Source organism: Gopherus evgoodei, chromosome 7 (genome assembly GCF_007399415.2).
Source record: "Gopherus evgoodei ecotype Sinaloan lineage chromosome 7, rGopEvg1_v1.p, whole genome shotgun sequence".
NCBI lineage: Eukaryota > Metazoa > Chordata > Testudines > Testudinidae > Gopherus > Gopherus evgoodei.
Window position 1 is genome coordinate 113,579,459 of NC_044328.1, and position 16,985 is coordinate 113,596,443.

The 16,985-nt window shown below is 43.0% G+C and overlaps 1 protein-coding gene across 1 annotated transcript in view; it reads right to left on the reverse strand.

Moving 5' to 3' along the window:
- The window catches only part of LMCD1 (LIM and cysteine rich domains 1), a 66,050-nt gene extending 51,402 nt beyond the window's left edge, over positions 1-14,648 (reverse strand). Inside the window, exon 1 of the mRNA XM_030570155.1 lies at positions 14,437-14,648. Within this exon, the coding sequence (XP_030426015.1) occupies positions 14,437-14,463 (27 nt within the window). The 5' untranslated portion in view covers positions 14,464-14,648. The remainder of the gene's footprint in view (positions 1-14,436) is intronic.
- Between the last annotated feature and the right edge of the window lie 2,337 nt (positions 14,649-16,985).

A 16,985-nucleotide genomic window follows, 5' to 3' on the forward strand; every position in this document is an offset into this window, starting at 1 on the left:
ATGGAAAGTGTTGTGCAACCTTGTAGGTAGTAGTTTGGTATTATCTGCCTAAAATACATGGGAACTTTTGATCTGCCTATCAGCCCTACACCATGGGCAGCAGGAACCTCACCTGGAGTATCAAACTCATAGTTTGGTTTAGGGCTTCAGCTTGCTTAGGTAGGCAACACAGGAAGATGCTCTTTTAAAGCCTTTTGACAAACTTTTGATTAATAGGAGACTTGATTAAAAGCAGGTATCCTTTCAAAGACAGAATGCTGAAAAGTTCTAATCACTCATAGATTTGCTCTTCAGAAACCACAATGCTTAATATACACCTGTCAAGGTTCCTTCCCCACTCTGAACTTTAGGGTACAGATGTGGGGACCTGCATGGACACTTCTAAGCTTAATTACCAGATTAGATCTGGTATTGCTGCCACCATCCAGATTCTTCCGTCTGGAACACCCCCTTTCCTCCCAAAACCTTCCCCTACCTGGGTAACCTTGAGAGACTTTTTCCACCAAGTTCCTGGTGAACATGGATCCAACTCATCAGATCTTAACACAAGGAGAATTTAACCATCCCCACTCCTTTCCCCCACCAATTCCTGGTGAGTCCAGATCCAATCCCCTGGATCTAAAAACAAGGAAAAAATCAACCAGATATTAAGAAAAAGGCTTTTAATTAAAGAAAAGAAAGGTAAAAGAAAACCCTCTGGGAGAGATTAGCATACCAGCTACTCTCAGACAACAGATTCAAAACACAGAGGATGTTCCCCTGGGCACAAATTTAGTTACACAAAAAATACCCAAATACTCAATTTTGATAATTCCCTTAATGGTACCAAGACAAGTTACAAAGAAAATAAACAAACCTATTTATCCCTTTCTAAAACTTACTACTCTGATAAGAGGCTGGTTCCTTGATCTTTTTCACTCAGGCTGAAACTGAAACTCTAAACAAAGGAAAACTTCATATTTTACCCATGTGTGCTCAAAATATAAAGCCTTATTTTAACTAAACTGTAAATATACAAACATTTTTCCTCCCAAGGTCTCATTTAGCCCTGCAAACAAATAAATCTTGGGTGGTATAAATTACTGTTATATTGAGAGTAAGGAATTTAAACTCAAATTGGCTCTGAATTTGTTTTGATTCACTTTGTGCTCTGGAATTGATGCTTGCCATGCCTTGTATGCAAAAACCTCTTTCTGGTTTTATGGCTCTGCAATTAAGCAAAATGTTTGCTTCCTGCATTCAACAAGCAGAATGGAGAAACGATGTAGGGCTTGGATTATGATAGAGTATGTACTCTACATTCAAGTCAACGGCAAAACACTCCCTATTGATTTTAGTGGGTCCAAAGATTTGGTTTTGTGTCTTGATGCTGTTGCATTGAGAAAAACATGCATAAATTTCAAGATCTAGGTTACTGGATGGTTGAAGTTCAAGGATGAACCCAGTATGGAATAGGTTTTATCTTGTGAACTGGTCATTTGCTCCAGAGTTGCTTACAGTTATGCTGCTGTTTTTGTGTTCTTGGCAAATAAGCTTGTGTTACTGAAGTACAGAAGGAACAATGTAACATAGCAAGGATCCTACAGAAGTTGAGGCATATGAATATTAAACTACAGTACAACTTTCACTGATTAAGTAGTAGTATATGTTGGTTTGCATCTTACAATTGTTAACTACAAAACTTTGCAATACCTGTGTCCTGTCAAGTACACTGTAGGTGAGGCCAAACTTTATACTTTGAAAGGCAACTTAATATCGTGTCACACAAGGCAACTGTTCTAAACACAACTTTGAGAAGCCTAGTCCCTTAGAGAGGATGCCTTCCAGGGTGGACAATTCACATTGCTACAGTGCTGTAGAGAAGCATGTTCTTGGTGACTTTTGGAAGGAGCTCCTTGACCATGCTTTTAGTATGCAAATAAGTTTATTACTCATCTATGAATTCAGGATCCAGTTCCCAGTGGTAAACATGGCACACCACAAATCATCCAATTTGCCCTGTTGTTGGCAGTCTCAGAGGTTAAAATGAAAACTGAACAATCCTCTACCCCTGGGAGGCTGTAGCTTCAGCTTTGTGTCAAAATATTAATGTGTGGGAAGTTATGCAGATAGAAAGAGGACCTCATCATCTAGGGCTGTCAATCCAGCACCTCTCTCCAGCATTAAATTCACTAAAAAGTGATGAAAATTCATCAGGTGTGAGATTTATCAATACCTGCATTTCTTTGTCTTGGGATAAAGGAGGACTGTTGTGACTCCTTTCTAATCATTTGCATGGGTGCAGGGTCCATTGTATGCATGATCTCAACCTAATTTGTTACTACAGCAGAGCAAGTCTTGGTCAAGTGCAGCTATGCATGTTACTACACTTAAAAGAAAAAAGTCACTGTTAAGGTCTGAATTAAACTAATCCAATAGAGAGCATTTGGACATAAGATGTCAGGAAATGAATTGGTGCCATTTGGAATGTTCGGAATACTAACGGACACTGTACTTCAGAAGTGTGGGAAGTTTACTCTAGAAACAGTGCCTTTTGTTTTTGGCAATATATAGAGCACAGGGAAAGGCACTGATATCGAAGGAAACTATTTCAGCAGAGCTGCCAAATTTCAACCTCCAGCACGACAAAGATATTTACAGAGGTTCTAGCTCTATTATATCTTCCTCTTCCAAGAGCACATACTTGGCAGCCAGCATTCCTTTCTCCAACAACACTGTGTGAATTCGTGATAAAGAAAAGGACAGGCTTTAAAAACAAAAAACGTGAACAGATTTTTCCACTAATATGAAACTGGAGCTTTGAAAACTTGGTCTGAATTATAAAAATGAAAGTGGGGGGCTGAATCTGCCCAAATTTGAACTAAATACTAGCACTTATAAGTTCCAAAACATTCAGATAAGAGTGTTTTGTTTCATTTAAGTACTATATTTCAGTTAGGTGTGCCTCCTCTGTGCTTTCCGCTTCCAGTGGGAAGCAGAAGTGTTGAAATACCACAAGCAATTATGGTAATAATCTACTAATATTTTGCACTTTTGTTGTATTCTCCAGCCAAAGATCTCAAAGAACCTCAAACATCACTGATTAAAGGCTCCCAAACCCCTTCTCCCCCTGAGCACCACTGTCTTCATTTGTTAGAAGGGGAAATGGAGGCATGGGGAAGTTAAATGGCTTCCCCAAAGCCACAAAGAAAAGCTGTGACAGAACTCCTATTGGTTCGAGCATGGTCATAGATCACATTCCCTGTTCTCACAGTATTTACAGCTCAAATGGGAGCAGGCAACATTTAACTCTCTGTTCTGGTGTGTACTGAGTCCATTGCATTGATTTCCACATAAGACACACAGGGTGTCTAAACAGGTATAAAAAACCTCTAACTGGTCTGGGTCAGTTAGCTTGGGCTGTAGAGCTAAAAACTGCTCTGTAGATGTTCGGGCTTAAGCTTCAGCCTAAGCCTTGTGAGGGTAGAGGGGGCCCCACTTCACCTGGAATGGTGCCTTAGACTATGAGCTAACTATTTATGCTAATCTTATGGCTACAACAACATAAGAACAGCCATAATGGGTCAGACCAATGGTCCATCTAGCCCAGTATCCTGTCTAACAATGGCCAGTGCCAGGCGCTTCAAAGGAAATGAACAGAACAGGTAATCAAGTGATCCATCCCCCTGTGGCCCATTTCCGAGCTTCTGGCAAACAGAGGCTAGGGACACCATCCCTGCCCACCCTAGCTAATAGCCATTGAACAATGCTGCATACAGTGGTTTTTAGCTCTGCAGCCCAAGCTAACTGACCCAGACCAGTTAGAGGTTTTTTATACCTGTTTAGACACCCTGTGTGTCTTATGTGGAAATCAATGCAATGGACTCAGTACACACCAGAACAGAGAGTTACATAACAAATGGATAGAGGATCAGACCCATGATAGTCAGTAAGAGTTGAGTACTCAAAGGCTTTTAATGAGACAACATTAAGTCAAATAACTTGTTTCACAAATGAATACGTTTTATATAGTTCAAAGCCAGAATCAATGAAGCTGGCACAGGGTCATTTAAGTTACACTCCCTTGTACCAGCCAGACCCCTTTTTGCAGTAGGGGATGTATACGACATCTCTATGGAGCCCCACCCAATAAAAAAAATAAATCTACAGCTGCTCCCTTCTACCATGAGGAAGATCAGTTTGTTGGGTAGGTACCTTAGCACCTATCCTTTCTCAGGGTTCCTCCTGAAGTGAGGACAGTAGCTTTAGTTCATCTTATGGCTGGCAATCCATAGAAATCCCATGGGCTGAGGCTGCAAAATGGATGCACTGAAGCAAACATGCCCTGGTTGTAGAACCATCTTGGCCACTGGTGCAAACTGTTTGGCTAGCTCTGCAGCTCTACACTCCTGGTGATAGGAAGAGAATCTCTGCTGTCATGAACTCTTCCCCCAACAGATTTTCCATGTCAGGAGCACTTTGCCAGAGCTTGAGCAAACTGTGGGGAACTTGCCCACAACTTTAGTGGATTGCAGCAAGTATTACTGAATTTTTGAAATATAGCATTGGATCCTGCTTCCATTGAAATCAATGGGAGTTTTGCCATTCCTTTTAGTAAGTGAAAGATCAAGTCCATGGAGATCCCATGGGAATCTAAATCTGATTTCGAACTGGGCTGCTTCTGCTTGTCTTGGGTTATTATTCTGCTTCTGTTCTGGCTGGTGTCTATACACATAAACACACTTGTGCTAAAAGTTGCTAGTTGCTAACTAAAAAGTCCATAGGGAGCTGCTTTTGTTAGGTTCACTCTTCCTCTTCCTTTTTGTGAAGCTTTCAATCTTGTGCCCCCAGCAGAGACTGGGCAGCAGCCCTGCAAGGCTGCTAAAGAGCTTAGCTGGTATGTTCCATGAGTGTATGAAAGAGAGGAAGGGAATGAGGAGTGTTATTAACATGCCCCCTGGGCACCTATGAGGGCCTAACAACTGCTACACCTGGATTCTCAGTTACATATGGATTTTACACTAATGTTAAATTCTGGATCCCATTAATTAAGTCTTCACTTTTTCAGAAAGGCTCATTTCTTTACAACAGCTCATTTGCTATCCTTATTCAGGATCCCATGGCCCTAATTATTTATACTCCTCTCCCCTTGGAACTGATGGTGAGCTATTAGACACCCTCCAAACATTGGATGGAGTCTTACTTCTAGAAAGTAGATAATGTACAGTAAATGTGAACAATGTTGCATGGTTATTTCACACCAATACTGGGGACAAGGGGTTTTCCCCCTTTCCTTTCCTCTGACTGAATCAGAGGACTCAGTTCTTAGCTTGTTTTAAAATACTCTTCTTTAAGGCGCTGCTAAGCATTGAGGCTCAGATTTTAGACATTTAGGCACTGTCTGATTTAGGAATCAATCTCATTTTGAAGAGGCATTTAGGGTACTTCAGAGACTCCAAATACAATCAAATTTCAATGGAACTTAAACAGAAAAAAAAAAAACCATTCAGATGCTGCAATGCTGAGGAATGACTAAATACCTTTAAAAATCTAGGCAAACAAAACAAAACCAAACCGTATCATGGCTTTTCAAGCAGCAGTTCCCAATCTCCAAAGTTGCTACTAATTTCAGTACTCTCATCAGCATTTTTTTTTAAAATGAGTACCAACCCTTGAACTTTACTGTGTGGTGGGTCAAGGACTGAAGAGGGCTTGAAGACCCTGCACTTGTGCCTGAAACTGGAGAGAGGAAAGAGGAGGACACTGAAGAGGTGCAGTGGTGATGGTGGTGATGGCGAGGGTCTATAATTAGAATGAGGACAAGGGAAACTATTCAGAGTATCTGTAACTAGACTGACAGAGGTAAAGAATCTGTAGCCAGAGTCAGGTGTGGTGAGCATGTCTGGGAGTGTGGAAGGCAGCAGCCCTTAATATTGATTTTAATAGCTAAATAAATAGTCTCAGAACAGCTCCACTGAAGTCTCTCTTTCTTTCACTAACTTCTATTTTTGAATGAAACAATACCTACATTCTTGGCACTTCAAACTCCCTCCCGACTTACTTCCTATAAAAAGGACTCCAGACACATTCTTCCTGCAGGAGGAATTGTGAAGTGCCTGAACCATAAGGTGAGCTAGACTTAATCTAGATTGAGCCCAAACACACAAGCTCTTCACCCACACATTCCACATAGTGAGCTACTGGGTGAAAGTTCATGGCAATTTGTGTTTGGTCTCATTTAAGGCTATTTTAGTCAGGATAAGGGAAAAGCAAAAATATAGTTCCCCCTCTCTCATGAGAGAGGACAGAATATGACATCAGAGCCTTATCAGTCTAGGTCTAAGTGAAAGAAAGGCATGGGTGTGGGCAGAACTCCCAATCCTCCTGCACTGAGGTCAGGCTGTGTTGCAAACTTTATGATTCAGTACACAGAAATACTTGTTAGTAGAGACAAAATGAGTGTCTACAGTAAAATGAATGTTTTCCTTTGCAGACTAATACAGTGCTATTAGTCATCCCATTCCAACAGGAGGACTGTTGCTCTCATTGAGGGTACATATTGATTCAAGTCATGCTGATATCATGGCAACTATGGATCACCTTTTAAATAGGACCAAAGATGGCAATGTGTCTCCAGTTTTCTTGGGCAGTACTTTACATAATACTGTTGATATCTACTGGAGCCACATAAAGGAGGAACACCTTTGGCATTCCAATTAAGATTAGGGTCTGTATTAGCTGAACCATGTAAAATAGCTAAAGAGATTCCAACATGGAACTCTGAACTGTTGCTAATGTGACCCACAACCAGCAATTGTGAATACCAAGAAAGGAGGCAAGTATCCTGCAAGGCAAAAAGTACTAAGTGTAGAAAATAATTTTGGTCAGATTTTCTGACAGTGTAGACATGAAATTGGTTGTACAGTTAACACAAATTAGTTCTTGCGTATGAAAATAACTAATGAAATTTTGCATGCACAGTCACTATAGTTTACATGTGCAATCCGAGTAACTATGCATGTCACTCTAAGAACTTAGTGTTAACTGGCAAAGTGTTCACTGTTCTGTAACAGTACCCTGACAGGCCTGACAAACTCACTGCACCCAACAAATTGCTGTCATAGTTTATGATTCTTTACAGATCAATACAATCAGGGTTGGAAGGGACCTCAGGAGGTCATCTAGTCCAAGCACCTGCTCAAAGCATGACCAATACCCAGACAATTTTTGCCCCATATGCCTAAGTGGCCCCCTCAAGGGTTGAGCTCACAAAGCTGGGTTTAGTAGGCCAATGCTCAAAGCACTGAACTATCCCTATATGAGATCTTAAAAGAAAGCCAGGATCTTGCCGGTCATTACTATTATTTTTAAAATATCCATGTATGTCACAAGTTATAACTGTATAATTTACAGTTAGTATCAAGCATTACTACCCAGCACAGGTGAAAAACTGGTGTTGCCAGACAAAGGGATGTATATTCACCAGTCTGTCTTCACATGTAGACTAAGCATGGTAAGCCAACACACTGCAGAGCCCCATTTACATCAATCAGTGGGGGGGGATAGAAGTCAACAGGAAGAAAAGAGCCATGTCTAGAGATACACTTCCAAGGTTTTTTTGCATTTGTCCTGCAGTTATAAGACACTCTGTTCTCCATCAGAGAGCAAAAAGGAACAGAGCTTTTTGCATCTGTGGATCCCAGCCACAGGAGTTGGGAATGCTGGGAGATGCACCTAAAACAAACTACTTTAGACAAGGATTTTAGCCTGTTAAAGGTAAGTTTAGACAGGGGTAGGCAACCTATGGCACGAAGGCAGCACACGAGCTGATTTTCAGTGGTATTTGCACTGCCCGGGTCCTGGCCACCAGTCCAGGGGGCTCTACATTTTAATTTAATTTTAAATGAAGCTTCTTAAACATTTTTAAAGCATTATTTACTTTACATACAATATTTTAGTTATACCGGTATATTATAGACTTATAGAAAAAGACCTTCTAAAAAGGTTAGAATGTATTACTGGCATGCGAAACCTTAAATTAGAGTAAATAAATGAAGACTTGGCACACCACTTCTGAAAGGTTGCCGACTCCTGGTTTAGACTCTAAGGAGTTACACTTTTTATATAACTATTTCTTTTCCTGTTATCCTTAACTCAATCTCTCAAGTCTTAGTCTTTGAGAAGAAGCTTGGCTGCTTCACAATAAATATATCTCTGGGCCATGATGTTATAAAGGGACCTGAACCCGAGTTGTGCCCATCAGGCTGTATGCATACTGTTCTCTTAGAAATAGCCAAGCCTGGTAATGACTGTCAGTGTCCAGTGACAGGAGCCAGATACTATTGGGGGACACTTTCAGAGAGGCTCAGGGGTTGGGGTATACCTATTGGTAACCTGCTAAGCAGAATAAGGGCTGCAGAACCTGAAAGAGACTGATGGTGTGAGGAAGTGACAACCAGTTAAGCACAAGCAAATCTCACTTGCTGAGGCAAGGGGATAACAGGGAGATTCAGAGTCCAGGACACCCAAAGACAGAGCCACAGCATATCATTTCGTGCCCAAACTGCTGGAAAACTATGTTTTTGGTCAAAGTAGTGGTTCAGCCAATGTTCTATAGACTGCTCTTAGCAGTAACCTCTCTCCCCCGGACTCAGTCAGACTTACGCTGGTTGAACAGTCTGCAGCTAAGTGTCACACATGGTTCTTAAGACTTTTAGAGAACAACCATGCATAACAAAAAAGGAAGATCATGTTGTGGATTTAGCTGAGAGCTCCTGATGGACTTAAAATAAGTGATATAGGGCTTGTCTACATCAGAAAGTTGCAGCGCTGGTGAGGGAGTTACAGCGCTGCAACTTTGAAGGTGTACACATCTGCAGGGCATCACCAGCGCTGCAACTCCCTGTTTGCAGCGCTGGCCGTACTCCCGTTTTGTCTCGGGTGTAGAGGATCCAGCGCTGGTGATCCAGCGCTGGTAATCCAATGTAAACACTTACCAGCGCTTTTCTTGACCTCCGTGGAAGGAGGAAGCCTCTGGTAATCAAGCTGGTCTCCTTCCCCAGCTTGCTCTCGCGTTCCCGGAACCCCGAGCAAGCAGGTCTCCTTCCCTGCGGTTTGCAGGGGGGTTCGGGAACACGAGAGCAAACCGGGAAAGGAGACCAGCTTCGCCGCGGTTTGCTCTCCCGTTCCCCGAGCAAGCAGGTCTCCTTCCCTGCGGTTTGCTGGGTGGCTCCGGGAACGCGAGAGCAAACCGCGGCGAAGCGGGTCTCCTTTCCCGGTTTGCTCTCCCGTTCCCGGAACTCCCCCTTGAAGCCGCCCAACAGCGCTGCAGTGTGGCCACATCTAACACCACTTGCAGCGCTGGTTGCTGTAAGTGTGGCCACTCTGCAGCGCTGGCCCTATACAGCTGTACTAATACAGCTGTAACTACCAGCGCTGCAAAATTTTAGATGTAGACATGGCCATAGTAATTTAAAGGTCTCACAATACTGCATTAAGACAGAGACCAAAACAGTTGCAGGATTTTAAAAGGTTCTGGATAATTTTATGGCTTATAAATTAGGCTAAATTCTGCAGTACTGAATGAAACAAAGCTCTCATTCACTTCTATATCATTGTACATAGTCAGATATAAATAAAATCTCTGGCCCCAAGGCATATGCTGACTACTGCAAAGTTGCCGATGATTTATTATGGAGTTTTTTGCCACTTTGACGCATTAGGTTGTCCACTCAGAATTCCAGGCATGACAGACCAACGATCAGATCTACTATGGCAAAAGTTTATGCTCCTCCGTTCTCTCTAGCTTGCCCACTTTGGGCAGCACAGCTTTTATTTTGCTATGTCCATCCCCCTGCTTAAAAAAAAAAAAAAAAAAAAAAACATATGCATCACCTGAAACAAAAAACTCTTCAGCTTAGCTTGGAACAGTTTTTTTATTTTCTTTTCCTGATCAAATTATTGTTTGAATACAGGGGGAGCAGCCCACGAATGCTTGTTTCTCTGTTCCCATTCAAATGTTTCCAATAAACTGCAAAATGTCAATCTAGATCTTTGTTTTGAGTTCAGAATTTAATCTAAACAACTGATTCTCCAAGCAGAATGCTTTCCCCTCACCTTGTTTTAATTTCCTCAGAGGAGTCCCATAATACACTGAGTGAAAAAAAATCAGCAGTAACTAAACCCAACAGTGATTTGGGAGGGAGGAGGGGGGAATTAAAAAAAACAAAACAAAGATTCAGAGCCCTGGAACAAGCCCTAATGAATTCCAGACTCACATTTGTAGACTTGCTCAGACTGGTTGTGTGACACTGCCAAGCCAAATTAATAGTTGACAGTAGCTCACCCTGTGCCTAGAAAAAAAATGACCTTCTCACAATTCAGGAAATTAAACAGCTGTCTGCTGCAAAGACACCCATGTATCTTTGAACATGTTCTATTATTCAGACAGATCGATGCAAGATCTTTCTTGGTATTATGTAACTGCATTTCCCTTTTTAAGTGTCAACTAGCTGGGATTTTTCCCTTTTACTGTTGTTCTTGGTTCAGATTCAGGTGATAGGAGACAGACAACTTGTCAGAACAATTACAGAAGATAAGGAGATATATCATTGGGTCAGTCGATGCAGGGGGTTTTAGCCCTATTTTGACTTGGCAGAAGCAACTGTGCAAAAAACACATCAACATGACCCCACATCCCTGTAATGCAGATGAGATACTCATGCAATGCTTATCAAACGTTTAAATGAAGTTCAGAGTTGATGATGATGGCAACATCATCTGCTTTCAGCAATGACAGCTCTATATAAAGCTTTATCTTTTGGAAAGACTCTTTGACAAGTTTCTGCATCCAGAGTGCAAAATATCCCCTCTGTGTTCCACAGCTGTGCAGCATCATTGTTCCTTCTCCTTCACATATGAAGAACTTCTGGGAGAGAACAGCTTAGTGTAGAGATTGTTACCTCAGAACATAATTGTCACTCATAGTATATACTCACACTGGGCAGTAAGGGGAAGATACGTAGTCCCCTTGTTCTCTTGCATATGGTTTCCACATCATGAGTTGCAGCATGAGGGAAGAGTAACTAGAGCTGGTTGGAAGCCAGATTTTCTGCCCCATGAAAGCTTCCAAAATACCCCAAACTTTTTTGGGGCTAGCCACCCCGAATACAAATGCACCACACCTCATAAGTATATACTCAGGACTGCTATCATGTGACACTGCTGCCTGTGCTACCACAGCTGCACTATTATCTCAGAGGAGAGCTAATGCAATTATGTTTGCACGAGCTGGGAATCACACCCTTAGCTTGTAGTGTAGATGCAGCCAAAGAAAGTGAGCTTCCTCTTCTGACCTTCCCTAAGAAAGCCTCATTTCCGGGCATCAGAGGAAGTATTCCTGGATGACCCAAAGCTACCACTAATTTTTTTGCGCCATATACTCCAGATTTCACTGTCATTGTATGGTTTCTGCTAGGGACCATTTCAGGCTGTAAGATTGGGCCATTTGCACCCCATGTGGAAGCAATGACATTTTGGCAATAAAGGGCTTTATAAATACAGATATAAGTGTGCTGTACAGTCAGTGGAACCAATGTCAACAGACTGGCAATGCTGATGACCGCCATCTCAGCCAGGCAGCATTCCAACATGGATCAGGTAGGAATGAAAGATGGGGAGTTGATGACCCCATGGAGAACAGCCAGCAGAGCTGGAGGGGGAGAAGACACAGCACAGATCAGTTAGATGTTCAGTGCTAGACTGCGACTGGCCTTTGGGAGGGTTTACAGAGGGCAAGCCAAAGGAGCGGCCTCTCCTCAGGAACTTGGCACAAGCGCCTGTCACAGCCATAGTCCCTGAGCTCAGGAGAGCACAGTAAAGTGCACCCATGGGGATACAGGTAGGGCAGTGAGAAAACCAGGCTATGGTCTCACTCTCAGAGGGAAGGGAGTGCTGCTGCTGCTGCTCAGCACTACTCCAAATAGAGGAAGCCATGTGTCAGTCACACAGACACAGAGCCTCCTCTCCTGTATTAAAAATCCAGGAGGGGGTTTTTGAGGGAGATTGTTCTCTGCAAGGAATCGCTCATGGAAGGTGTTAGCTGGTGACAGCAGATGTGCCACCTCTTTCTCCCACCTCAAGGCCTGGGACCTGCCTCCAAATCTGGTAGATCCCAGGGTGGCTACAGCCATCTGCACAGAGGCCATGAGACTCAGCACCTGTGCTAGTCAGTGGGTGCTGCCCCCACCCAGCTCCTGGGGGGGCACCATGCTATCAGGGTTGTTGCCATTAACAGGGCCTCATCCTCCCTGATTGAACTGACCTCAATCTCTAGCTTGCTTGCTAGCATATATATACCTGCACCTGGATATTTCCACCACATGCATCTGAAGAAGTAGGTATTCACCCACGAAAGCTCTGACTCAAAGAAAAGAATGAAGTGGCCTGGGACTTCACTTCCTGAGTAAAGGTGATAAAAGGTACTGGAAATTCCCCAGTTTCAAACAACCTTCACCCCCCTCCCCTGCCCCCAACAAAAAAACCCAACCCACCCAAAGGGTCTCCATAAGTTGATCTAAGTCTCTAGTAGAGGCTAATGGTCAGGGTTGTGATACATATCAGTCTAAAATAGTAATTGGTTTTGGCCAATTGAAGTTTTACTGAAGTAAATTTTCAATATATACATTTTCCTGTCAAAAAACTTTAAAGTTCACTATGGATTTTTTTTTCTAAGAGTTGAATACATGTACTTAATGCATAATGTTTTATATTACACATAACAATGCACTTATTTTTTTAACATTCCTTCCCTCTGCATCTGCTGTTTATGTACTGGATCCAGAGCCCATGTAAGTCAATCGATTTCCTACACCCACACCCCAGTCAACTTAGTGTGCTTCGGATCAGGCCCAGAAAGGGATGAAAGTAGTCTAATACCATCCCACTAAGAATTCACTTCTAAGTCATAGAAGCCTAGTGGAAACCATTCTGATTCCTGATCACTACAGTGTGATCCTGCAGAATGCTTGGCATGCTTTCCCTGAACCAGCAGAGCACTGAAGAACATCTACTTATGATTAAGCAGAAGTAGTTCTAGTGAAGTAAATGAGACTAGTCACATGCTTAAAGTGAAGCTTGTGCTCAGAGCTTGATGGATCAAGGTTTGTATGTATGTATGCCTGCATTCACGCACTCCACTCCAAACCACCATCACAGGCTTCTTTGGGGGGATTGCAGCTACATACAACCCCTTGAAGTGGACACTGAGCAAATATCACACAAAATTAGGCAAAAACGCAGAATTGAAGTCGTCCACTATCTGAAGCTCCCTGGCGTATTAAAAACAAACAAAACACACCACATTCTCCCCTCCCTTTCCAGCACATAAGATATTTTTCAGAATATACAACTGGAGCCTTGGAGAAAACTGAAAAGATCTTTGCAGGCATATACAACATGCTGACTAAACCCATTTTTAAGCCGATTTCCACTCTAATGAGGAGAGTGAATTCTAGATTAAACTCCTGCCTCATTGTAAAACAGCCTGAGGTGAAATAGTTTATGAAGAATCTCAACTTTCATAAGAGATCATTCCCAGCTTTCCCATCATGCACTGAGGCATCAAGTTTTGTCAGGCAAGCCTTCCACTACTAGATAACTACTTCAAAAAGAGATTTGGAAAGAGTCATTAGCTGCACTCACTGGGGCTATTCCTCCATTTCTTTAGGAGATAAATGACTGCACTGAATGGGGAACTGAATTCCTTTCAGAATCTGGCTTCTTTCCATTGTGTGCAGGTAAGTTATCTGCCTTCGAGCTAGGGGAGTAACAAACTACTCTCCCTTTTTATTTATCGACCTGCACATTTTTTTAAAAACACACACTGAACTTGGCACCAGGCCAGCACTGTGGGAGTGAAATGTTCAGGCCCTGGAGATAGAGACTAGCTACCTTGTGCCTGAGTGGCTGCTCTCAGTACTTTGAATGAGCATTTTTGGCAGTGGATGTGAGGTGAAGGGAAGGGAAATGGAGGTTTTGTTATTAAAGATCTACCAAAATAGGCTACCTACCACTTTGTTAAACTCCACTGGCTACCTTGCTGATCGTCCTCGCTGAAGTAGGCTGATGTTGGAATTAACCCCAAGGGGGCTGAAAGCAAATCCTACAAAGTGACAGCAGATTAACTGTGTACTTTGGAAAACATTACAGTCTCCTCAGCCAAGAGGGTAAGTTAACACCTTCACTGGCATTAGCACAGGAAAGATCAAGGTGACACCACACAGAGTCTGTGTTCAGGGAGAAATTGCATTGATATATTTAGAGACTTTACTTAGCTACAGTCAGGCACAACAAAACCCCAAACATACTAACCACTCCTGACCTGCCAGGCAAGTAAGTGGTGGCGGTGGAGGGAAGGGAATACACAAAGCAGAAAGTGCATTTAAAGTTGCAACTCACCTTTTGAATTCCTGGGCTCAGATCCATTACAAGCCTCGTCCTTTCCCTCTCCAGTCCCTTTTTCCCAAGGTGGCAGCTCTCCCGGTGCACTACAGCAGTGTGCTACAGCGTGCACTCCTGGCAGCAGCCGGTGAATGACTTGTGTGTGTAAATCGCTGTGGGCTAGAGGGGTGCTGGTTAACAAAGCTGCCGCTCAGCCCTTATCCGCAGCCTGCCAGAACCGAGCCTTTTTAATTGGAGGCTCCAGCTCCCTCTAAAACGCTGGCAGCCAATCCGAGGCGGGGCTTCAACTTTTCCATCCAATGCCGGAGTGAGACTCGATCTTCAGGTTCTTTCTCTCACTTTAACCCTTGCGCGGGTAGCGGGGGAGTAGGAAGCGTCCAGACCCAGCTGTTGAGAGGTTGTTGCACATCTGTCCCACACACTCGCAAGCGGGGAGGCTGGAACCTGAATCACATCTCTCCCTTTAGCCTTTTCCTTTAAAGGAAGAAGGGGGAGGGATGGAGGAAAGCAATGGTTTTGGGAAACCAAACTCATTCACAGCGAAAGGGAGTGTGGCTGTTTAAACAAGAGAATCAAAGGCACTTTTAGTCCTTTAAATCTGAAAAGTAAACGTGCTCTGCCCTCCCTTCCTTCAGTCTCACACTGGTCCCCCCACCCCCAACTCCCCCTTTGCAATAACCAAGGTGTTGATTTAAACCAGACTATTATCTTCCAAGCCAACCTAACCTTTTCTCACACTGGGATGTGTTTGAGGAAAGGGGTGGGGCAGAACTTTGAGCTCTGAAAGGGTTGTGGGGTGATATATGATTTTTTAGAATCACAGTGCAAGGGAAAGTCATTAAAATATTTGACATCCTTCAAACTAAGCTTTTTTTAAATTTTATTTTAAAGCTGCCAGTGCCATAGGCTTTAGCACTGGGAAGTGCTGGAGAGGGTGATTTTATAGGTCTTGAACCAGACAGAAATGTGTTGGGTCAGTTTATCACAGCGGACAGAGGTCAAACATATTAGAAGGGTAAGGGTCTAAAAACATATTCCCTTGTAATTGTTTTGATGGAAAAAAAAATCCCCAGTCCAATATAGTAGTAGAATAAACATGACATTTTGACATGAAACCGCAGGATCTTCCTTAATACCCTCAACGAGAGTTCATTCCTGCTCCTTCTTTTGCAGCAATTTAAACACAGAGCCCCTTTGTCTAGATGAACGTCCAAGTGGATCTCATACACTTGTGTTTTCAGTTTCCTCACTCCACCCACTGTTTCCCGCTTCCTAATTGGTGCCTAGATCCAAGCTGCTGAAAAACACACAAAAAAAAGGGATAGCAAAAGAGCAGGATCCAGTTACCTTGTTGTGTTCTTAAATAAAATAGACATTTCAACAGTGGAGAAAAATAACTGATCAGGGCTGAACGGTCTCCATAATATATATGTGTGTGTGTGTGCCACCTGATATGTGCTGTGGGTAGCTGTTTCTAAACTTTTCACTAGATACATTTGAACATTTTTAAATTAATCAGGAATACAAAAGGTACTGGAGAAAATCTGGACACACCTAAAAATCCCACTGGAGGAGTTACTTATAAAATCCCTCTCAAAGAAGAATTTTGAGATTAGAATGGCATAAGGATATTGTTTTTCAAGCTCACATGATGAAGAGTGGGCACGCGCAAACACACACACACACACACAGGCAATCTGAGAAATGGAAATGAGTTTACAAAGGCACTTTTCAAATCCATAGGCATGGAGCTCCCACCACAGGATCAGGAAATGGTGGGGCACTTTTAATGTTTCAGGGCTAAATTGGCTTTGCCACATGGCTTGCACATGGGATAGCATATAGCTATGTCACTGCATAAGCAGCACAGAGAGACATAGCTCCCTCCCTGCTTCCCCCTGGCTGTAGAGGACTTGAGGGGTGACAGTTCCCATCAGCAGCCATGGTTGTGAGGCACCTCACCTGCACTTAGTGTGAGAAGGCCTTGTCTGTGACTGTCATGGGCCAGCTCCCCGACTCTACCAGCCACAGACAACACAAGCACTCCCTTCTAGACATCACAGCCCCACTGTTACTATGCATGTTAGCAGTAGGCACACTCCAGCCCTTGAGCCCTCCAAGCGTCTCCCTGGAGGGTCCAACCCCTCTTCCACTGGACACAGTATTCACCAGTTTGGTGTTGCCACAGAAGCAGGACACCCCAGCTTATCAGTTATACCTCAGCCAACCCCTCCGCTAAACATACAGCACTCAGAGAGAGAAAACAAGTAAAAGTTTATTTAACAACCTACAGGGACCCAAGTGATAGCAAGTAGAAGTGTTGCAAACACATGATTTCTTATCAAACAAAATCATAACATGCATTTCAGAACCTAGACTTACTTAACTAGATACTTTCACATCTTACAGAGCAATGCTCACCCAAAGTGTTCCCAGCAAGGCTTGGCTGTGGTCTTCCATTCATGAGCCAGATCACCCTGTCAGCTTGCCTTCTCAGTGAAGATTCAGGGTGCCTGCTTGTACCCCCAGATAGATCAGAACAATTG